General features: G+C 37.9%; 1 protein-coding gene across 1 annotated transcript in view; it reads left to right on the top strand.

The window, feature by feature from the left end:
- TSG101 (tumor susceptibility 101) overlaps nucleotides 1–23864 on the top strand; it is a 50344-nt gene that overhangs the window by 632 nt on the left and 25848 nt on the right. The window contains exons 2-5 of the mRNA XM_082626568.1: nucleotides 5461–5545; nucleotides 7812–7877; nucleotides 11525–11688; nucleotides 20983–21109. Coding sequence (XP_082482694.1) covers nucleotides 5461–5545; nucleotides 7812–7877; nucleotides 11525–11688; nucleotides 20983–21109 — 442 coding nt within the window. The remainder of the gene's footprint in view (nucleotides 1–5460; nucleotides 5546–7811; nucleotides 7878–11524; nucleotides 11689–20982; nucleotides 21110–23864) is intronic.

Raw genomic sequence — 23864 nt, 5'->3', positions numbered from 1 at the left:
CAATAGCCGACCCGTGGGAGATCATAACTTTTGGTTGAATTGGCTCAGTTATAGGTAAAAACGTTCTGAGAAGCCAGAATACCGGTACCTCACTACATCGGGTGAAATAAATAGAATTCCATTACCATTCCAGGGACTTTGATTTGCTAAGAGTGACTACCTTTAATTGTATGCTACTTATAACGCGGAATTATTTGCTTTGAAATTTTTAATCTTCAGCGTTCAAGACCGGTGTATTTTTTTCATTTTTATAAAAGTAGGTAGGCATTTTGTATTTAAAGCCGTGGGTTATTTTGACAACTACTTAAAATGTAGCACCTGATACCAGAGTGAACTGGGTGGGTTTTTTGTTTTTGTTTTTTTTCAGTTTACCAAAGCTAATTGGAATAAGATGTATGTGAAATGGTTGAGTGTAGAATCTTCTCCAGTTAAACGATTAGCTTTAGATACTTTTGTCAAAACAAGAATGGTAGGAAGCAAAGAAGTTTAAACAGTCTTCAATAGTATTAAAGTACACTATTATGTACGAACTTATTCCTTTGAAAAATATACTTTTTCCCCCAGTAAAATCATCCCCATAGTCTTTGATTGAAGAGCAAATAATCTCTAAATAGAGAGTGATGGTTTTTTAAATAAAGCTTCTCTTGATTGCTCTAATATCTTCTAGGCTTCTGATTTTCTTTCTTTTAAAAAAAAATTGAGGTATAGTTGATTTGATTTTCTTTCGATAAAGTAATTATCCTTAATTGTAGAGGAAGTTTTAGGGAGCCCTGGAAGATTGTGGCAGAGGTCTATGTTGTAACATTTATATATTGCTTTTTTTTTTTAAGTACATTGTTTTATATACTATGTAACTGAAGAGTATCTGTTCCGTACCATTTTTTTATCTTTAAAGTTGATAACATTGCCTTTAAAGTTTATTCCTTAATTTATATGTATGAAGGTATTTACATACAAGGACAGGAATATTCAAATATTGGTTTTGAATTTTTAAAACCATAATTAGTTTTCCTAAACTTTCTGTAGAGGAACCTGCCTTCAAAGACAGAGGCAGGACATCTTTAGAAGATATTTTATACCTCCACCTGTCTTTTCCCTCCACCCTCTTCATATCCTAAGAACAAAAAAGGACATAGGGAAGAGGTGGGAGAGGGCATTCTGTCTTTCTTTTGGTTCTTGGCTCGGTTTCTGAAAAACCGAGTCTCTTACAAGTGGTGATGTCAGTTCTGAGTATCGGCATGTTTTCTCTCCAGCCTGTGAAGAGATAGATAGGTAGGAATAGTAAGTAGGATAATAGAAGCAATTTGTGGAATTTCTTCCTCCTGGTGGAGGGCTAGCTTCAGGTGTTATCCTTTCAGTTGGATGTGGTCCAGTGTAGGCATTGGTAGCCAGGACCTTGGACACATTGCTAGGGTGATGGTCCTTTACTCTTTATCTGATTCTGGGACTTCATCACCCAACATGTTACTTTGGGCCACCTGCTTTGACTTACGTCTTTTTTGAGGTATAATTGACATAGAACAGTATATTATCTTTTGATATATTACTACAGGTATATTTTTCCTTTGAGCATTTATTTTAGCTCCCAGCTTAAATACAGCTTTTAGTTTAACACCCTCTCTGTCATTGTTTTTGCAGTAAGAGAGGTATATTTATGCTATTGGTCCATCTTGCTTTACACAAATAACTTTTACATTTTTCATACAGACAACCACCTGTATTCTTACATGCTATATCTACAGCATTCCTAGAGGTGGAGTCACTACTAACTAGGTAGGAGAGAGCTGGCACATTAAAGATTGTAATGCACTTCACACTGTTTTAGATTCTAGGGATACAACAGTGAACAGACAGTGTGGAATTTAAATTCTATTAGAAGGCAACAAACAGCTCAGTAAGTACATTAAGTAGCATGTTAGAAGGTGTTAAGTACTTTGGGGAAAAGTAAAGCAGGAAAGGGTAATAGAGTGCTCAAACGTGAGAATAGGATAGGTTGCAATTTTATAGAATAGTAAAGGAAGACCTTCCTGAGGTCTATTTGAGCAAGACCTGAAAGAGGTGAGGAAGCAAACTGGAACAATCTGGAGTAAGAACATTCCAGGAAGAAGGAAAAACAAGCACAAGGGCCCTGAGACAGAAGCTTGTCATGCATGATAGAGGAACAGCAAAGGGAGCTAAGGGGGCTGGACTGGAGTGAGCAAGGGGAAACAGTGCTGAATAAAGGGGTGGTAGATTTTGGAGGGTCTTGCAGGCCACTGTAAGCACTTTGGCTTGTACTTGGAGTATGGTGGGAAACCCCTGATCTGTTAACAGTATAGCTCTAGCTGCTGTGCTGAGACTAGACTGTAGGAGGTTCAGTCGAGTGGAAGCAGAGACAACTCTAAGGAGGCAGTTGTAGTAACCTAAGTGTAGCTATGAAGGTAGTGAGGAGTGATCAGGTTCTGGATATTTTTGAAGGTAGAGCTAACAGGGTTTTCTGACAGATTCACTGTGGATGTGTAGGAAAGAGAAGCATCCAGGATAATGTCAAAGCTTTTGTCCTGAGCAACTAGAAGGATACAGACATGGAAGACTGTAAGAGGCATAGATTTTGGGGGGAAGATAAGGAGTTCAATTTTGATCATGTTAAATTTGACATTCATTAGGTATCCAAGTGGAGATATCAAATTGGTAATTGGATATACATGTCTGGAGTTCAGGAAAGAGGTTCAGACTGGAATTTTTAAATTTGGGAGTTATCAGTGTATAAATGTTATTTTAAGCCATGCATGGAGATCACCAAAGGAGTGAGTTGAGATAAAGAAGAGGACCAAGGACTGAGCCCTGGGGCTCAATATTATTAAGATAAGAGGTTAGGAGAAGAGAAAGAACCAGCAAAGACACTGAGAAGGGGTAGCCACAGAGAGGAGAAAAAGAAGCAGTCGTGTCCTGCAAATCAAGTGAAGAACATGTGTTAAGAGGAAGGAATTGACTTGGTCAAATGCTGCTGTGATAGGTTAAGTAAGATGAAGACTGAGGATTGGCCATTGCATATGGCCGTGTGTGGCAGTTACTGGTGACGTTAATGAGCAATTTCAGTGAAAGTGGAAAACCCTGATTGGAGTGGGTTTGAAGAGAATGGGTCTAGTCTTTGAGCATCAGTGGTTAACATCACGGAGAGATACCTAGATGTCTTATGCTACTTGATGGAAAAACACCGTCATCTGTGAAATGATCTTGCCAGAGAGAGGGCAAGATAGTGGAGGGAAAAAAAAGTAAAATTTAGAAAAAAATCATGAAAAAGATCATAACTTCCAGATCCAACTACTAATTCACAAGAAATACAAAGGGAATAGGAACATATATATTAAACTACACCAAGGGCACGCAGTTAGCAAAATCCAAACTGTGGGAGCTTCTATAGGACAAATGAACCGATTTCTTCAACAAGTAAGTTTCAAGGGGTTAAAATAGAAATGGGCCCACTGATGAGTAGTTAAATAAAATGTGTTATATCCATATAATGGAATATTATTCAGCAACATGAATGTACCTTGAAAACGTGCTAAGTGAAAGAAGGTAGTCATAAATGACCACAGACTATATAATTCCATTTATATGAAATGTCCAGAATAGGCAAATTGATAGAAACAAAGTAGATTAGCAGTTGTCTAGGGTGAAAGGGGATGTTGCTGGTGGAGTGAGTGGGTGATTGCTACAGGGTATGCATTTCTTTTGGGGGTGATGAAGATGTTCTAAAATTGATTGTGGTGGCGGTTGTACAACTCTGAATGTACTAACAGCCACTGAGCCTTACATAAGTCACTTTAAATATGTGAATTATATGGTATGTGAATTATATCTCAGTAAAGCTATTATCAAAAAAGAGGGGTGGGAGAGAATCTGTAGATTAAAAGAGGCCTAAAGAACATTTTAACAGATTGAAATATGTGGTCTTTATTTGGATCTCCATTCAAACAAACCCTCCCCCCAAAAAAAGACATGAGACTGCATATTTTATCATATAAGGAAATAGTGATTATTTTAGTATGATAATAGTATTGTGGGCTTTTTTTTAAGTTCTTATCTTTTAAAGATACGTACTAAAATATTTATGGGTAATAGGATATAATGTTACCATTTGCTTCAGAATAATACAGGAGGAGGGAAAGGTGAATGAGATTATAGATTAAATAAGATTGGCTATGAGTTGATTGTTGAAGCTGGGTGTAGTGCTGAAGCAGGGGATTTATTATACTGTTCTACTTTTGGATACCTTTGAAATGTTCCATAATAAAAAGCTTTAAGAGGAGAGAGTAGGAAGAGAGCAATTACGGACAGCAAAAGTAGGAAGCTCCTTGCAGGAGTTTTTCCTGTAAAGGGGAACTGAGAGAAGTTTGGTTGTAGGTAGAGGGGGAAGGGAGGTAAGGAATGTTTTTGTGTGAATAAGACAGGAGAAAGAAGAATATGTGTGTGGTAATAGTACTGATCCCATAGCATGGAAAAATTGGTGCTTCAGGACAAAAGAGGTCAAGAACTGCTGAAGAGATGCCTTTGAGTAGACCTGGATTTATTTCCTAATTTTTCTTGTATTTTCTCCCTTATTGTCTATCACTGTCTTTTGTGCTGGTCTCTGAGATTTCTTTGACTTTATATTCTAATCCTTCTATTGGATGTTTTTTTTCTACTCTCACTTTTCTTTACGTCCAAGAGTCCTTTCTTTTCTGAGTGTTCTTGTTTTATGGATACAATATCATTTCTTCTTTCTTTGAAATTTTTAGTGCTAATTCTTTTTGAAGTTTTCTTCTGCTCCTTGCATTATTTTTATTCTTAGTTCCTTCTTTCCGTTTCTGTCTGTGACATGTTTCTTGGAGTCTTTCTTTTTGGAATAGCTGACTGTTCCTTTTTAAGAGAGAAGCACTAAAAACTGATTGAAAGCTTTGTGCATGAATGGAGCTTGTCAGCTGGTGAGCTTCAGTGTGTTGTGAACAGATGGGGATCCCCATCTCCTGATTTCCTAATCGGCTAAGAGTGTGTAAACAAGGTTCCTAGTTTTCCTGGACTGGAGTGGTACAAGGCAGGGGTATGAGAATACAATACAGCACATGGTAAATTGCAAAATAGCATTGACGATGAATGCTGGAGAGGGAGAGATCGTTTTGGGCTAAAGGGAAGTCTGGAAAAGGATTCATTGAGAAGGAAAGTGATGCAAACTAGGTCTTTGAGAATGATTAAGATTTGACTTGACGGAGGGCCTTTTAAGTTGGAAAAAGAGCTAAAATGGAGGTAAAAGTTTGAATAGGTGGCAGGAGAAAAAGCTACTGAGGTTCTTTCAGTCTTTATTTAATTAATGTTAATGATCACTCAGAACCATTATACTTTTAAGAAGAGTGCTATTAATAAGATTTTAAGAAAATTAACCTAGCAGTAAAATATGTGCATTGGTTTTAAACTAAATTCATTTGTAATTTTCCTTTTCAGTACAAATACAGAGACCTAACTGTACGTGAAACTGTCAGTGTTATTACTTTATACAAAGATCTCAAACCTGTATTGGATTCATATGGTGAGTTTATATAATAAAAATATCAAGTACTATACTTTGAGTTTACTCTTTTTGTTAATAATTGTAGGTTTCCCATTTTCCCTTTAAGTTTGTTGGTTTTTTCATTGTAGGACTAACCTTCACCTAAAAAAAGCTGTGAGAGATAGGAAATTACAAGATCTAATAATAACATCTTACATTTGTTTCGTTATTTTAAGTTTTAATATACTACTCTAACATAGAACTAATGCAAATTTAGAACTAGAGGTGATGTTAAAAATAGTTCAGCCCATCATTTCCCAAAATAGGATACATAGTTGTGAAGAATGTTGCTTTGGGGGCGTGGGTAGAGGGGATTCTGAGGTTACGTTTGAGCACTTATAGATTAAACAAAGTTAAATGGGTTTCTTTGCAACAAGATTTCTCAGAGCCTTTAATATGCTAATGTGTCATTATGCCTCACCAAGGGGGGAGAGAAGATAATACATCGTCCAGTATATTCTAAAGTTAATTAACTAGTGAACCTTTTTTCTCTCTAGAGCATCTCTTTATATTCTTGAGAACACATTTTGTAAAACTATATTCTGGACTATCCTTTTCATTTTATAGATGAAGAAAACACTTAAAAACTATTGTCCTTAATTCTGTAGAGTACGTAGGTGACAATTTGTGTCCACCTTCTATTGAGATGAAATAAAGTTGTGATTTAAGTAAGAAATGACAATATTTAGAGGGTTTTTGTTTGTTTGTTTGTTTTTAAACAGTCTTTTTGGCCCTACTAATCCTAACATAATCTCTCCAACCCCGTCTCCTGGTAAACACCAAATGTGCCAGGGCCAAGGGAAACCCATGCTGCCTCCTGCCCATTGTGAGGCCCTTGGCAATGAGGGCAAAGAGCTGAATTTTGTAGCTGAGGCTCTCACTCTAAACCCCACTAGTCTCCAGGGCTTTGTAAACAGGAGCCTGGTGAGAGGCAGCAGAGGGGGAATCAATCCTGAATTTCCTGAACAACAAAGTCATGAACCGGAAGTCCTCTCCCAAACTAGGGCATAATTCTCCTTCCTGTCCACATACTGTACTATGGTATTTACATCTGCAAAAAAACTCATATTACCAAAATTAGAGTTAATTTTAAAATGGCTTCAGTGGGGGAATAAAGTGACAAAGACTAGAACTTTATGGTAAGTGTACAGTTTTTACTGAATGCTAAAAGAATAAACGTTGATCAAAACTGACAAAGAGGGGGCTTCCCTGGTGGCGCAGTGGTTGAGAGTCCGCCTGCTGTTGCAGGGGACACGGGTTCGTGCCCTGGTCCGGGAGGATCCCACATGCTGCAGAGCAGCTGGGCCTGTGAGCCATGGCCACTGAGCCTGCGCGTCCGGAGCCTGTGCTCCACAACGGGAGAGGCCACAGCAGTGAGAGGCCCGCGTACCGCAAAAACAAAACAAAACAAAACAAAAACAAACTGACAAAGACTCCAACATCATTGAACAAATATTATATATACAGCCACACAGGCTGGACCAAGTCTAAACCATTGTCATCAACATGCTTTTAGAGTAAATATAACCCTAAAATTAAATACAGTGGTCTTTTTAAAATACAAAATCAGAATAAATTACAGCACAGTTTATAATTGTCGATAGTAGGTAAAAGAACTGAGGTCAACAGTACAGTTCTGTGTTCTTGTACTTCACATTACAGCCTTTCCTCTATGTAATACAGTGTTAATTCCAAATCATTATTACAGATAATAGCAGTCCATGTAACACAAAGTATGTGCCCTAGTTATTCAGTCAATTACAGGTAGGAAAACTTGTGCGATGTGAGAAATATTTGTATTAAAAGAAGATGTCCGTATTTGACTGTGAAAACTTTTTTCCTTTTTCATACTGTGGGATACTACATTGGGATTGAGAATGACAGTGAGTGGGAATAAACATCTGAAAATATTAGGTTAATATTTAATATGGTGTCAGTTAGTAGTGATTTTTAAGTAATTTTATAATGTTGGTTGGGGATCCAGAGCTCATATTTATTGGGACTGTAGCATTAACGTTTATTTTTCCAAGTAATTCATAGCATCTTTACTCATTCAAAAGCTGATCCCATTAAGTGGATCAACAAAGGATACTTTATTATTAGACAAAATGTATGAACATTAACAAGTTAGTCCCTTTCAAGGGGAATAATGTGTTTTAACTGTTGTTTCTGAAACATAAGAATAATTTATTTGGGAGTATCTGTGAGAATGCTTGTTGATTAACTCATTATTCTTACCTTTCAGTTTTTAATGATGGCAGTTCCAGGGAACTAATGAACCTCACTGGAACGATTCCTGTGCCTTACAGAGGTAAATGTCTTATGTGATTCATGTTTCCAACATAGATGCATTTTAATTCACATTTAGTTGCCAAAGAATTGTAGGTAATTAAGCTTGCTTTTTTGTGACTTTCATGATAATACAGAAGCTTCACCTCCTATTCTAATTGAACTTCATTTGGCAGCAGCACCTCATTTTCAGCTTTTTCCCCCTACTTCCTTACCAAGATATATCAACAAATAAGTGCCTCAGTGCACTGGAAGATTTTGTTTCATAGAATCAGAGAATCTTAGAACTAGAAAGGGATCTTAGCTGCCTCCTAATTCAGCTCCCACCCTACTCAAACTTATCTGACAATGGGAAGCTGTATAGTATAGTGACTAAGATAGAGGCTTTACAGTCAGGGCAGAGTAGGGTTTTAGTTCTCCCTCTGTAATCTATTAGTTTTGTGACAATGGGCATCTGTAACATTTGGATAATAGTACCTAACTCAAAGAAGAATTCATTTGTAATAATGTATGTAAAGGACTTAGCACAGAGGCTGGTATATCAAAAGTAGCTATTATTTATGGTTGCAATGCTGATGGTGGATAATTACATCTCTGTTAGTCAGCCACCCTCTGCTGGAATACTTACAATGATAATGGAGCATTCAGCTTCATGAGCAGCTGTGGACAGCTCTGTTTGTTAGTTATTCCTTGTGACTAGCTAAGACCTGTGTCTCAGTAACCTACCCATTGATTTTATATAGTACCTGGTATACGTGGGGGAAAAGGGCTAGGGATACAAAGGTGAATAAAGGATGTACCTTCTCTGGAAGAACATACACAAATAGGGGAAACAGGGAATAAATAGATATTTACACTATTCTATACCTGTTATAGAATAATGAAATATAAAAGTGCTGTGAGATTATAGAGGAGAACAAGAACACGTGGGAAGGTCATCAAAGAGATGACGTTCAGTTTGGTGTTAAAGGTTGAGTGAACCATTCATAACAGAATGGACATCCCAGGCAGAGGGAAAAAACACTTCAGCATCAGCATTTTATAGAGCAAATACGAGTGAACTTCAGGATTACTGACTTTGCCTTTACCCCAGGAAGTAAGCTCTGGTGAGGGAAAAACGTATGTGGGGGAGAGAAGGAGGCAGAAGACTATCATAGACATAATTAAGGACATTTATTATTTTTTTCTTCCGGTTTTATTGAGATGTAATTGACATATAGCACTATATAAGTTTAAGATATACAGCGTAATGATTGACTTCATACATCAAGAAATGATTACCTCAGTAAGTTTAGTGAACATCTGTCATATACGTACAAAATTAGAGAAACAGAAAAAAATATTTTTCCCTTGTGATGAAATTCTTAAGTTTTCATCAAGTTGCGATGTTTACTCTCTTAACAACTTTCATATATAACATACAGCAGTGTTCATGACATTTATCATGCTGTACATTACATTCCCAGTACTTATTTTTTTTTTTGGCTGCGTTGGGTCTTCATTGCTGCTCGCGGGCTTTCTCTAGTTGTGGCGAGCAGGGGCTACTCTTCGTTGCGGTGCGTGGGCTTCTCATTGCAGTGGTTTCTCTTGTAGCGGAGCACGGGCTCTAGGCGCACAGACTTCAGTAGTTGTGGCACCTGGGCTCAGTAGTTGTGGCATGTGGGATCTTCCCGGACCAGGGTACGAACCTGTGTCCCCTGCATTGGCAGGCGGGTTCTTAATCACTGCACCACCAGGGAAGTCCCCTTGCTTTTTTATAACTGGAAGTTTGTACTTTATGTCTACCATCCTACGATTCTCCCTTCCCCCCAGCCCTCACCTCTGATAACCACAAATTTGATCTCTTTTTCTGTTTGTTTGTTTATCTGTATGTGTTTGAAGTATAATTGACCTATAACACTGTGTTAGTTTCTGTTACACAACATAGTGATTTGATATTTCTGTACCTTTCAAAATGATCAACATGATAAGTCTAGTTACCATCTGTCACCATACAAAACATTACATAATTATTGACAGTATTCCCCCACACTGTACATTATCATACTGTGATTCATTTATTTTACAGCTGGAAGTTTGTACCTCTTAATCTTCCTCACCTGTTTCTCTCCTCCCACCTTCTTCCCCTCTGGCAACCACCTCTTCTTTGTATCTATGAGCCTGTTTCTGTTTAGTTTTGTTTGTTCAATTGTTTTGTTTTTTAGATTCCACATATAAGTGAAATCATACAGTATTCGTCTTTCTCTGTCTGACTTATTTCACTTAGCATAATACCCTCTAGGTCTATCCATGTTGTCACAAATGGCAAGATTTTATTCTTTTCTATGGCTCAGTAATATTCCATTATGTATATGTATACCACATCTTCTTTATCCATTCATCTATCAGTGGGTACTTAGGTTGCTTCCATATCTTGGCTATTGTAAATAATGTTTCAGTGAACACAGGAGTGCATATATCTTTTCAAATTAGTGTTTTCATTTTCTTCAGGCAAATAACCAGAAGTAGAATTGCTGGATCATATGGTAGTTCTATTTTTAATTTTTAAGTAATCTCCATACTGTTTTCCATAGTGGCTGCACCAATTTATATTCCCACCAGCAGTGCACAAGAGTTCTCTTTTTCATACACACACAAACACACACACACACACACGCATACATATATGTAAATTTTATTTAAACTAAACCTTTGTTCCTTCACCATATTTTTGTACGGCACAGTTCCTAAGCCTAAGTAATTCTAGAGAATCTGTCATTTTCACAAAGCAAAGAATTCTAGATGGTGGAAATAAAGTTATGTTTTATGTATTAGGATATATTTTATTGGAGTCTTTTTTTTTCACTCTAGAAGTACTTTGGGTAAAAAATAAATCCGAAGTCCCATAACTGTCTGATTTCTTTAAGTGAATTTTATGTGTATATACTTTTATGAAGTAAAACTGTTTCTGAGTGGGGGAAATGTATCTGAATTATGTTAGGTGATTCAAATGGTTGCTGGGGACACTGGGCTTTAACCTTAGGAAGAAAAGTCTTTGACTTATGTTCAGTATATTAACTATCAGATCCTTTGAAACACTGTTCATTTTGACTATATATAGTCAAATTTCTCAACTGAGAGAGATTCTATTACCTAAAGCAAAATAAAGGGGATGACATCATTGATTGTGAAACTACCACTGAAAATGCCATATTCATTGGTCAAGCTGTGGCCACCAGTCAGCATCTGTTTGACACTTGGATTAGGTCTTACAGTGTGACTTTTGGCAAGGGAATTTCAAGTTTAGCATATCACTTTCCGAAAGGACACCATTATCTATGGTCTTCCTTCTATATCCTTTACCAGTGAACTTTATTAACTGAAATGACAAGAGTCAAATAACAAAGAATGGTTTGAACCAAAAGATAATTTGTGAATAACGTTGTTACGGCAGTAAGTACACTTACTACACTGGCAGAGTAGTGATTAATTAGCTCCTTAATCCTGCTGATGTATTTTACAAACTGAAAATTTGAGAAACTGATGTTAAACAGAACTTTGAAACATAAAATATTTGTTGTGATTTTTTTAAAAAGTGTTGCTTAGTTGTAGCTCTTTGTTGCTTACCTACTAAGCCATTATTGAAAAATAATAAAAGTAGAGTAACTGAAGTTTCTCTTTCTCTCTCAGGTACTACATATAATATTCCAATATGCCTGTGGCTGCTGGACACATACCCATATAATCCCCCTATCTGTTTTGTTAAGCCTACTAGTTCAATGACTATTAAAACAGGAAAGCATGTGGATGCTAACGGGAAGATATATCTTCCTTATCTACATGAATGGAAACACGTAAGTATTAACAGAGTGTTCTGCGAATTCGTTGTATTTTATATATTTTGTTCACTAGCACTTACTTTCTGTTAACTCTCAAGGAGGATTAAAGGAGAATAAATTCACATAAGATCACTAATCACTGAGCTGGGTAATTCAAAAAGGCTCTTTAAAAGAAATATATCTGGACTTCCCTGGTGGTGCAGTGGTTAAGAATCCTGCCAATGGTTCAAGCCCTGGTCAGGGAAGATCCCACATGCCGCGGACCAACGAAGCCCACACGCCACAACTACTGAGCCTGCATTCTAGAGCCCGTGAGCCACAATTACTGAGCCCACATGCCACAACTACTGAAGCCTGTGCTTGTAGAGCCCGTGCTCTGCAACGAGAAGCCACTGCAATGAGAAGCCCATGCACCGCAACGAAGAGTAGCCCCTGCTTGCCACAACTAGTGAAAGCCCCCGTGCCACAGCGAAGAACCAATGCAGCCATAAATAGATAGATAGATAGATAGATAGATAAATTTATTTACTTATTTGAAAAATATATATATTGGGTTGGCCAAAAGGTTCAGTTGTTTTTTTTCCGTAAGATGGCTTTAGTAGCACTTAGTTGTCGTTAACTTCATTCAAAACAGTTTTGTTAGATCGTATGTGATAGCTGTCCTATCAACGTGCATTTAAAAAAAGACATCAAAATTGGTGAATTTTTGTGTAGCCATTCATTTTAATATTGAAGATAGAAGAAAAACAATATTTTTGGCATATTATGCTTTATTATTTCCTGAAAGGTAAAAATGCAACTGAAATGCACAAAAAGATTTGTGCAGTGTATGGAGAAGGTGCTGTGATGATCGGACGTGTCAAAAGTGGTTTGCGAAGTTTCATGCTGTAGATTTCTTGCTGGATGATGCTGCATGTCGGGTAGACCAGTTGAAGTTGATAGCAATCAAATCAAGACGTTAATTGAGAGCAGTCAACATTATACGACGTGGGAGATAGCTAACATACTCAAAATATCCAAATCAAGCATTGAAAATCATTTGCACCAGCTTGGTTATGTGAATCGCTTTGATGTTTGGGTTCCACGTAAGTTAAGCAAAAAAAAACTTCCTGACCATATTTCCGCATGCGATTCTCTACTTAAACGTAATGAAAATGTTCCGTTTTTTAAATAAATTGTGATGGGAGGTGAAAAGCGGATACTGTACAGTAATGTGGAACGGAAGAGATCGTAGGCAAGCGAAATGAACCACCACCAACCACACCAAAGGCCGGTCTTCATCCAAAGAAGGTGATGTTGTGTATATGGTAGGATTGGAAGGGAATCCTCTATTATGAGTTCCTTCTGGAAAACCAAACGATTCATTCCAACAAGTACTGCTCCTAGTTAGACCAACTGAAAGTAGCACTCAACAAAAAGCGTCCAGAATTAGTCAACAGGAAACGCATAATCTTCCATCAGGATAACGCAAGATGGCGTGTTTTTTGAAGACCAGGCAAAAACTGTTATAGCTTGGCTGGGAAGTTCTGATTCATCTGCCATATTTACCAGACATTGCACCTTCAGGTTTCCATTTATTTTGGTCTTTCCAAAATTCTCTTAATGGAAAAAAAATCCCTGGAAGACTGTAAAAGGCACCGGGAACAGTTCTTTGCTCAAAAAGATAAAAAGTTTTGGGAAAACAGAATAATGAAGTTGCCTGAAAAATGGCAGAAGGTAGTGGAACAAAACGGTGAATACTTTGTTCAACAAAATTCTTGGTGAAAATGAAAAATGTGTCTTTTATTTTTACTTAAAAACAGAAGACACTTTTTGGCCAACCCAATAGTATACTGGTGGCATATATTTGTGAAACTGTTCAAATCTCATTACTCAAAGTGTTCCTATCAAGAAGTAATACTAGTAAGAAACTTCTGTTTCTGCCTCTGATGGTATAGCTCTGGCAGTTTCTATCCAAACAAATGCTAGAAAAGCCAAAGTACAAACAACATCTGCGGAAGGCTTTGGAGAACTGTTGAGGCAATTAGGACTTGAAGGGCCAAGATCCTTGCTGCAAAGAGATGAGTCAACATTCTGCCAGTTTTCCCTAAGAGTATTTACTGATTCTTGGTACAGAGTGAGAGGCTGAGAATCTGGGCAGAGGGCATTAGCTAGAGGCAAAGAAGACTGCACAGTTTCTAACAGTCTCACAGGGCTGAAAAGACAACAGTTGCTGTTCTGTCTGCCAGGCAGCCAGTATCTCAGGAGCCAAGATTGGGGAGAAAAGGAAGCTACAAAGAAGTGAGCCAGATAATTTGAGTTTCCCCCTCAAGGAATATGCTGAATTCCTAAATTTCAAAGACAAGATGCTAAAAAGCTAGGCAGAAAGCCTCTGAAATTCATAGCCAAGTTCTCAGCAGTCTTAGGTTGAGGAGGCAGTATGAGTTTGGAACCACTCACAAGGAGGAGGGGTATGAGTAAACATCCTAGGCTCTCAGTTGGCACCACTGGAGGAATACACCCCATGAGTGGGAACTCAGGCAGAATGAGCCCTATAAAACTCCACCCTTGAATCAGTTCAGTGCCTGATTATAATTCTCACGGTATCTGCCGGCCATAGGATAGAGTGAACTGTTGCTGGAAGGAGATAATATAGAGAGCTAATTTTTCACGAAGTGTCCGGTGTACAATTTAAAATTATCAAATACATCGAGAGATAGGACAAAGGGGGAAAAAAGACAGTAGAAACAGGATACCACCCCCCAGGTAACCCAGTTATCAGACACAGACTTGAAAATGATTGTGATTAGTATGTTCAATATGGAGAATTAATTATAATTATATTTAAAATGAACCAAATAGAAATCTTAGAACTGAAAAATAGAATAACAGAAATTAAAAACCCAATAGAGGGACTTCCCTGGTGGCGCAGTGGTTAAGAATCTGCCTGCCAGTGCAGGGGACACGGGTTCGAGCCCTGGTCTGGGAAGATCCAACATGCCATGGAGCAGCTAAGCCCGTGTGCCACAACTACTGAGCCTGCACTCTAGAGCCTGCGATCCATAACTACTGAGCCCACGTGCTGCAACTACTGAAGCCCATGGACCTAGAACCCGTGCTCCGCAACAAGAGAAGCCACTGCAATGAAAAGCCCGCGCACTGCAACGAAGAGTAGCCCCCACTCTCTGCAGCTAGAGAAAGCCCGTGCACAGCAACGAAGACCCAACGCAGCCAAAATAAATAAATAAATAAAATTTAAAAAACAAAAAAACTCAGTAGATAGGTTTAATAGCAGATTAGACTCAGCAGAATAGAGAATTAATGAACTGGTTTATGAATACTTTATATTTTTAATGCTGTTGACATAGGAATAAACCTTACAAAAGATGTACAAATCCATTATGGAGAAAATTCCAAATTTTATTGAAAGATATTAGAGGAGACTTAAGTCAAAAATAGAGAACCTTGTTCATGGATTGGAAGACTCAGTATTATAAATATGTTGGTTCTCTACAAATTGGTCTATTCTTTTTCTTTTTAAAGAAGATGTTGGGGGTAGGAGTTTATTAATTTATTTATTTTTGCTGTGTTGGGTCTTCATTTCTGTGCGAGGGCTTTCTCTAGTTGTGGCAAGCGGGGGCCACTCTTCATCGCAGTGCGCGGGCCTCTCACTATTGCGGCCTCTCTTGTTGCGGAGCACAGGCTCCAGACGCGCAGGCTCAGTAGTTGTGGCTCACGGGCCTAGTTGCTCCGCGGCATGTGGGATCCTCGCAGACCAGGGCTCGAATCCGTGTCCCCTGTATTAGCAGGCAGATTCTCAACCACTGCGCCACCAGGGAAGCCCTGATCTATTTCTTAACAGAAGTGTTTGTTTCTTTGCATATTTGTTAATTTTGTGAACTTGGTAAGCTGAATCCAAAGTTTATATGGAAATGCAAATATTAAGAATAGCCAAGAAGAATAAGGTGGAAGGGACTTGCCCTAGAGGTATCAAAATGCATTTTAGAAAACTAGTAATTAAGATGGTATGGAATTGTCAGAGAAATATTCAAATGGATAGATAGAACATAATAAATAACCCAGAAAAAAGATACACTATACAGACATACCTTGGAGATATCGTGGACTCAATTCCAGACTACTGCAGTAAAGCAAAATGTTGCAATAAAATGAGTCACACAAATTGCATGGTTTCCCAATGCATGTAAAAGTTATGTTTACACTATACTGTAGTCTGTTAAATGTGCAATAGTGTTATGTCTAAAAAAGTATTCATACCTTAATTAAAACTACTTTATTGTATCCTATAATAAAGCATAATAGAATATGAAAAAGAATATATATATGTATAACTGAATCACTTTGCTGTACTGCAGAAATTAACATTGTAAATCAACTATACTTCAAGAAAATAAATTTAAAAAAAATACTTTATTGTTAAAAAATGTTAACCATCATGTGACAACACAGGGTTGCCACAAACCTTCAATTTGTAAAAACTGCAGTATCTGCAAAGGACAATAAAGCTAAGCACAGTAAGAAAAGGTATGCCTATACATAAACACTTGATGTATAACAGTGGTGTTATAGTAGGTAAGTGGGGATAAGATTAACTTCAGTAATGGAGTTGGGACAGTGAGATTCCTATTTGTATAATATACAAAAATCCATTTCAGGTAGATTGTGAAAGGCAAAAAAGTAAGACTTTTAAAACATAATATAGGAGACTGCCTTTCATGATCTTGTAATAGGTTAGGGTTTTTTTTAAACAAGATGGAAAACTTCTACTATAAAGGAAAAGACAACTAAATTTTACCTTGAGCTTATGCAGATTAAGAACTTCTGTTCATGAAAGACACATTAAAAACTGAAAAGACTAACCACAAACTGAAAGAATATACTTGTAGTACTCAACACCCACAGGGTAATGTCCAGAACATAAAAATAACTTCTGGGAATCATTAAAAGAAAGAAGCCCAATAGAAAAATAGATGAAACTCTTGAACAACTACTTCACAAAAGAGAAATCCTAATGGCCAGTAAACATATGGAAAGATGTTTAATCCTGCTTGTAGTGAGGGAAATATAAATTAAGACCATAACGAGATACCATTACATGCACATTAAATTTGCACTACCAGTTGACAGTGCTAAGGGTTAGAGAGGGTGTGGAGCAAGGGGAACTCTTAGACACTGCTGATGCGAGCAAAATTGACACAACTGCTCTGGAAATTAGTTTGGCATTACCTAGTAAAGTCGTAAGGGCCCATGCCCTGTGTCCTAGCAGTCCCACTCCTTGGTATGTACACTAGGGCAGGGTTTCTCAACCTCAGTGCTACTGGCATTGTGCGTCGGATAATTCTTTATTGTGGGAGAGCTGTTCTGTTCATTATAGGATGTAGGATCCCTGGCCTTTATCCTCAAGATGCCAGTAGCATGACAGTTGTGACAACTGAAAATGTCTCTAGACATTTCTAAATATCCATTGGGAGACAAAAATAGCACCCCCAGTTGATAACTACTGCACAAGAGTAACCCTTGTGGGCTTCCCTGGTGGTGCAGTGGTTGGGAATCCACCTGCCAATGCAGGGGACACGGGTTTGAGCCCTGGTCCAGGAAGATCCCACATGCCATGGAGCAACTAAGCCCATGTGCCACAGCTGCTGAGCCTGTGTTCGGGAGCCCGTGAGCCACAACTACTGAAGCCCGCACGCCTAGAGCCTGTGCACTGCAGCAAGAGAAGCCACCGCAATAAGAAGCCTGTGCACTGCAACGAAGAGTAGCCCCCTCTTGCTGCAACTAGAGAAAGGCCGCGCGCAGCAGTGAAGACCCAATGCAGCCAAAAAAAAAGAGTAACCCTTGCACATACATACTAGGAAACAGAGCAAGAATGTTCATGGCAGCATAAATAACCAAAGGCTGGATACAACCCATATGACTGTTAACAAGAGGAGAGTGAATAAAGAAGTTGTGTATTCATTCACTGGAACACCATACAGCAATTAAAATGAATTTATAACTATACTCTTTAACAGGAATGTATCTTACAAACATTGTTGAAATAAGTCTCAATAGAATCCACAGTTTGATTTAATTCATATGAAGTTCAGAAACAGAAAAAATTAAACATACTGTTTAGAAAATTGTTTATAAGGTAGTAGTTTAAAGAAAAGAATGATTAGCTGCTAAGTCAGAGAAGTGGGTAACTCTATAGAATAGATAGAGGGGGATGCAGTCAGGAACTTGTAAGTTGCTGGCAATCTTCTACTTCTTAACTTGAATGATAGCTACACAAATATTTTCTTTATTGTTACTCTTTAAAGTTACATACGTTTTATACATTTCTGTGTGTATGATATATTCCACAAATCTAACAAAAAAGACATAATGGTAGCTAACTTTGGTATGGTATTCAAGGTTATATCATGGAAGATCCTGATTTTTAGCTAAGGACTTCGTCCTTTAATAGGCAGTTGGGAGTCATTTTAGATTTCTGAACAAAAGTAAGGCATTAAATGCAATGATTATTAGGTATAATGTCTGAAGTGTACTAGATAAATACATTAATTAGCTTTCTGACTGAAAATCACTAGCTGCTTTAAAACATAAAACCCCAAACACTAGAGACATAACACTGGAAATTTCTTGCGCACATAATAGTCCACTGGGAGTCTTCCTCACTGGCAGGCAGCTTTCCCCCACTTGAGCTTCAGGGACCAGGCGCTTTCCAGTTTGTTGTGCCACCATCTCCCGGGGCTTCAGAGTCCTCCACATCAAGGAAGACAAGCAAAGAGATTGGTGGCCCTCCTTCTTGTGCACCTTGGCTTAAAAGTTAAATCTCTTCTGCTTATGGTCCATTGGTAAAAACTAGTTGCAAGAAGGACTGGAAAATGTTTCCGCCTAAGCAACTGATTCTCAGCAACAACTCTGTATAATGGGAGGGGAGCATGAACTTTTATAGAAAATTCTCTCAATCATAATCAGTAAGTAAAACTAGAAGCTGCACAGAAGGCTATTGCAGTAATCTAGCATGGCACAGGATGTGAACTAGGGCTGCTCTCATTTATCTTGAGCTTTTACTAATTCAATTGCTTATTAATCCTAATCCTGAACATGTGTCATATATGCTTAGAATGAAAATCTGACCTTTTCATTGCTTGCTGGAAAAGCAAACAAAAAGGGATAGAGAAGAAAGCAATTTTGCTCTTCAAGTTTTCAGGGTTTTCAATAGGAAAACAGTTTTATAAAGATATTATATGTTTCAGTTGACCCTTAGGTGTTTGAGCTAAAATAAACTAATATTCTTGCTATGTTTTTTGTATCCTGTATCATTCTGAATTAGTCATTTGTCATTCTGAAATATTCATGACCTGTTGCTTTATAATAGGCCTGGAAGTAGGTATTAACGATTAATTTTCCTTTCTTCAAAGACTTTAATGTGAAAGGAATGGTATGGTAAAGAATTAAAATAAAATTTGTCTTGACAAAACTATGGTTATAAGACTGTATAAATGGAGTACTGATTCATACTACAAACATGGGTTAACCTTTGAAAATATTATGCTAGGTGAAAAAAGCCAGACACGAATTGTATGATTCCATTTACATGAAATGTCCAGAATAGGCAGATCCAATGACAAAATAGATTTGTGGTTGCCAGGAGCTGAAGGGAGGGGGAAATTGGAAGTGATCACTAACAGGGATAGGTTTCTTTTGAGGATGATAACAATATTCTGGAATTAGACAGTGGTGATGGAGAAAAACCACTGAACTATACACTTTTTAAAATTTATTTATTCTTGGCTGCATTGGGTCTTTGTTGCTGCACGCGGGCTTTCTCTAGCTGTGGCGAGTGGGGGCTACTCTTAGTGGTGCACGGGCTTCTCATCGTGGTGGCTTCTCTTGTTGTAGCACATGGGCTCTAGGGTGCGTGGGCTTCCACAGTTGTGGTGCGTGGGCTCAGCAGTTGTGCATGGGCTCAGCAGTTGTGGCTCTCAGGCTCTAGCGCGCAGGCTCAGTAGTTGTGGCGCACGGACTTAGTTGCTCCGTCGCATGTGGGATCTTCCCGGACCAGGGATGGAACCCATGTTCCCTACATTGGCAGGCGGATTCTTAACCACTGCACCACCAGGGAAGTCCTGAACTATACACCTTTAGACGGTAAATTTTATGGTATGTGAATTATCTCAATTTTTAAAGTGCATGATTTTAAAATCATTTTATGATTTAGTTAGGGAGTTTTGTTGGACTAAATAATTAACAAGAGATTAAGTTGTGTGATTCTCAATAGCACCCCCCCTCACACACCAGCCATAATCTCCAGCCAACACTCCTTGGTGCTACACAGATACTGTACATGTTTACTCCCTGTCTCAGCGTGTTACAGACAGACATAAGAAGGGTATTGGAATGGTGCGAATTAGCAAGTTTTTGTAAGAAGCTTTCTGAAATGTTATCTATTGTCACTGTCCATACATTGGGACAGAATGGAACAAAATTGGTGCTTTGGAAAGTTGAGAGCTGCTAGTAAACTCTTCTGTCAGGAGAAGGGAAGTTATGAAGATGATTAGCTGGTCAAGATAATTGAGTAATCCTTCAGAACCTGATGAACTAATGAATGAAGTATGTGAGGTGAGATATACACAGAGTATAATGGGTGAAAACAGAACCATCAGATAAGTCAGTTTGAACAACTTTGCCTAGCATAGTTTGTCTTAAATTAGTGATCAATAGATACTTGAGAAAAAAGTTTAGCAGCCTTTATGGGATACAGGCACTCTCTTTGTAACTATGGTATTGGAAGGAAAGATCCTTTAATAATTTATATCTTTTGTACAGCAATCTAGTGATTTCTAAAGTGGAGTCTACCTGTAATTTCAGAGTTCATAATACTATCTTTAATAAAAATTAATCTAGGAACATGTGTTTCCAAGGTAACAATGTTATCTTTTAAAGGCCTTAAATAATATTTGTGACTACTGCTTACATCCATCCCTGAGTTCGTACCAGCATCCTTAATTTGTCCACTGGAAATATAATAAATTTTGGTTAGCTGTATGGAGTCAAATGAAGAACAATACCATCTGAATTTTGCAGTATACTGCTTTGGCTAGTGCTGTTTTTATATACATGAAGTAGCAGCCTTGCTACACATAAATAGTAAATAGAAATCACCTAGCTGTATTAAATTAATTAAATGGAATTTTCACGTTTGGGGTCCTACAAAGGAAATTGTCGAGCTAAGTTGAAAACAGATAAGAAATGGCCAGACTTTTCCTTATTGCCAAAAAGTAAATCTGTAAATGACTTAAATTTGTTTTCCGTTTTTAGCCACAGTCAGACTTGTTGGGGCTTATTCAAGTTATGATTGTGGTGTTTGGAGAAGAACCTCCAGTCTTTTCTCGTGCTACTATTTCAGCATCCTATCCACCATACCAGGCAACAGGGCCACCAAACAGTAAGTAGAACTGAGATTTGATTTTTAAACTCATATAAACAAAAGAAAACAAAATCTTGTAAAAAATTTTTTTTTGATGACTTCACTTTGCTTTTTAGCTTATCAAGTTAGTGGATTTTTTGGAGGTATTCTGAGGCCCCACATCTGCATGTACAGATTCCCAACAAAGACTGGCATTTGGGCTTTCGTTTGTGGGTAGAAATCTAACTATGGGTGTGCTGGATTCCAAAATGGAGGAGAAAGAATGCTGGAATAGAGCTGGAATTTTTTTTTAAATTATGCATGCCATGGAATAGCTTTATTTGATCCGTTTGGAAGCAGATACAACTTGAAAGGCAATCTGACCTTTTGTTTGCAACTCCAGGATCAGTGCTGTAGATAAGAATCAATTATAAAGTAAACTATATCATTCACATTCAGCTATTCTGGGTGTACACAATGGACATCTAGCTCTCAGCTTTCTTCTCTTGAGTACAACCAATTCATGATTTTACTTTGAGTGGAGAGGGTGGGGGCATGGAGTCAATATCAGTTCTCCCCTAACTGGTGTACGTTATCTCTATTATTTCTGGGTTTTTCAAAAATAATTCTTACTGATACTTTAAAATCACTCTGGATAATTGAGAGTTGGTTGTACTTACTTGTTTTGACTTTACTAAACCTGTTCATTGTGTTTTGAGCTGTGATTTTTTTAAACAAATTTTTGTTTAAGATAATTAACCAGACTTAATTTATCTTATAAGTTAGATTATGTGAGCTTTCATTTTCCTCCCGCTGAAAATTATCCTCCTCCTTTTTAATCCATTCTGCCTTGAGGAGCATCTTGACTAACAAGCTGAATGGGAATCTAACAGAACTTTCTGAATCCATTTCCTTTTCCTTCTCTGCTTTCCCAGAATAAGTTTGGCTGTAGCATTTTGTTGCTCTTTTAATAAGGATTCTAGGGATTCTTTTGGATCATAAATTTGTTTTCATCTGAATAAATTCTGTTGACTTTAATATCCAAGGTTAGATTATCTTGCCCATCTAATGTTGAAATGCAAAATATTTCCTAGATCATCGTTCACATTTATTTGCTCAAATAACATAACCAGTGACCACTTAAGATAAAGGTAACCTTTTCAGAACGTTAGTCCCCTAAGCAACATATTTTTCCTAAATTTCTTCTAGTTTTATGTTAACACTGGAAGTGCAGCATTCAAGAAAGAGACCTCACTAAAGAGGTCACTATTACACTTCCATTTTGCACTCACTCACTATAAATCACATCAAACAATATAGAGCTAATAGAAGTAAATTACTAAAAGAGACCAACTTATTGTCTGTCCATTACAGTTTTAATACTTTTTATACATTTAAATGATATTCATTATTGTTATGTATGACTGCAAAGAAATGAAAGTCTGAATTCCGTCCTACACCCACGCATCAAGGAACAGCCCAGAAATTTGGATCCATACTTAAACAAATACGATCTTCTAGTTAAGAAATTATATACTTCTATTATTATTATTATTATCATCATCATCATCATCATTACTGTAAACATTGTTTTAAAGAAGATGTTGGGGGTAGGAGTTTATTAATTTATTAATTTATTTTGCTGTGTTGGATCTTCATTTCTTTGCGAGGGCTTTCTCTAGTTGTGGCAAGTGGGGGCCACTCTTCATCGCGGTGCATGGGCCTGTCACTATGGCGGCGTCTCTGGTTGCGGAACACAGGCTCCAGACGCGCAGGCTCAGTAGTTGTGGCTCATGGGCCTAGTTGCTCCGCGGCATGTAGGATCCTCCCAGACCAGGGCTCGAACCTGTGTCCCCTGCATTAGCAGGCAGATTCTCAACCACTGCGCTACCAGGGAAGCCCTACTGTAAACATTTTTTTTTGTTTGTTTGTTTTGTTACGCGGGCCTCTCACTGCTGTGGCCTCTCCCCTTGCGGAGCACAGGCTCCGGACGCACAGGCTCAGCGGCCATGGCTCACGGGCCCAGCCGCTCCGCGGCATGTGGGATCCTCCCGGACCGAGGCACGAACTCGTGTCCCCTGCATCGGCAGGCGGACTCTCAACCACTGCGCCACCAGGGAAGCCCCTGTAAACATTTTTGATCTCTGGTTTTAGGAAAACTTTTGAGCTATCTGTAAGTCACACTAAAAAATTGTTGTGCCCAAACCTCATTTTTTGACAACTAACAGTAATAGTCAACGTTTATTCAGTGGTAACCATGAGACACAGCTAAGCACTTCATATTAGTTCTTATTTAATCCTTATAATAACCCCATATATTATGCTTCTTTGTATTCCATTTTATTCTGGCTCTGAAATTACTTCACCTGATTATCTGCTTCTTTACCAGTCTTGGACTCAACTTTTGTTGTTTCCCAAAATCAAAATTTGAAGATTTTGGTCAAATTACTAGCTTTTCAGAACCTTAGAAAGGAAAATTGCCTATAATTATGAGGAAATTGCTTATAACTGTGAAGTGGTAGTTTATATGTGTTTAAGAGAAACTAGAATGGGGAGAGAAACTAGTAATTGACTGTATATGTTGCTGACACCTAATAGTGGCCTCATCTTTTGATGTTCATAAAGATCAACTGTGTTTTGGCCCAGGAAGAAGAAATGTTTTATGAGATCTAGCAATTATGACATTTTGGGAGGTTTTTTTTCCCGCTATGAAATAGCATTGAACATCATCCTTAGCTTCATTATACTTAAGAAAAAATTTACTTATGACATCTATAGATTCATCCTAACAAGA

The sequence above is a fragment of the Mesoplodon mirus genome, assembly GCF_964341445.2.
Source record: "Mesoplodon mirus genome assembly, chromosome: 7".
Lineage (NCBI taxonomy): Eukaryota > Metazoa > Chordata > Mammalia > Artiodactyla > Ziphiidae > Mesoplodon > Mesoplodon mirus.
This window is presented reverse-complemented; position numbering and strand designations above follow the sequence as displayed.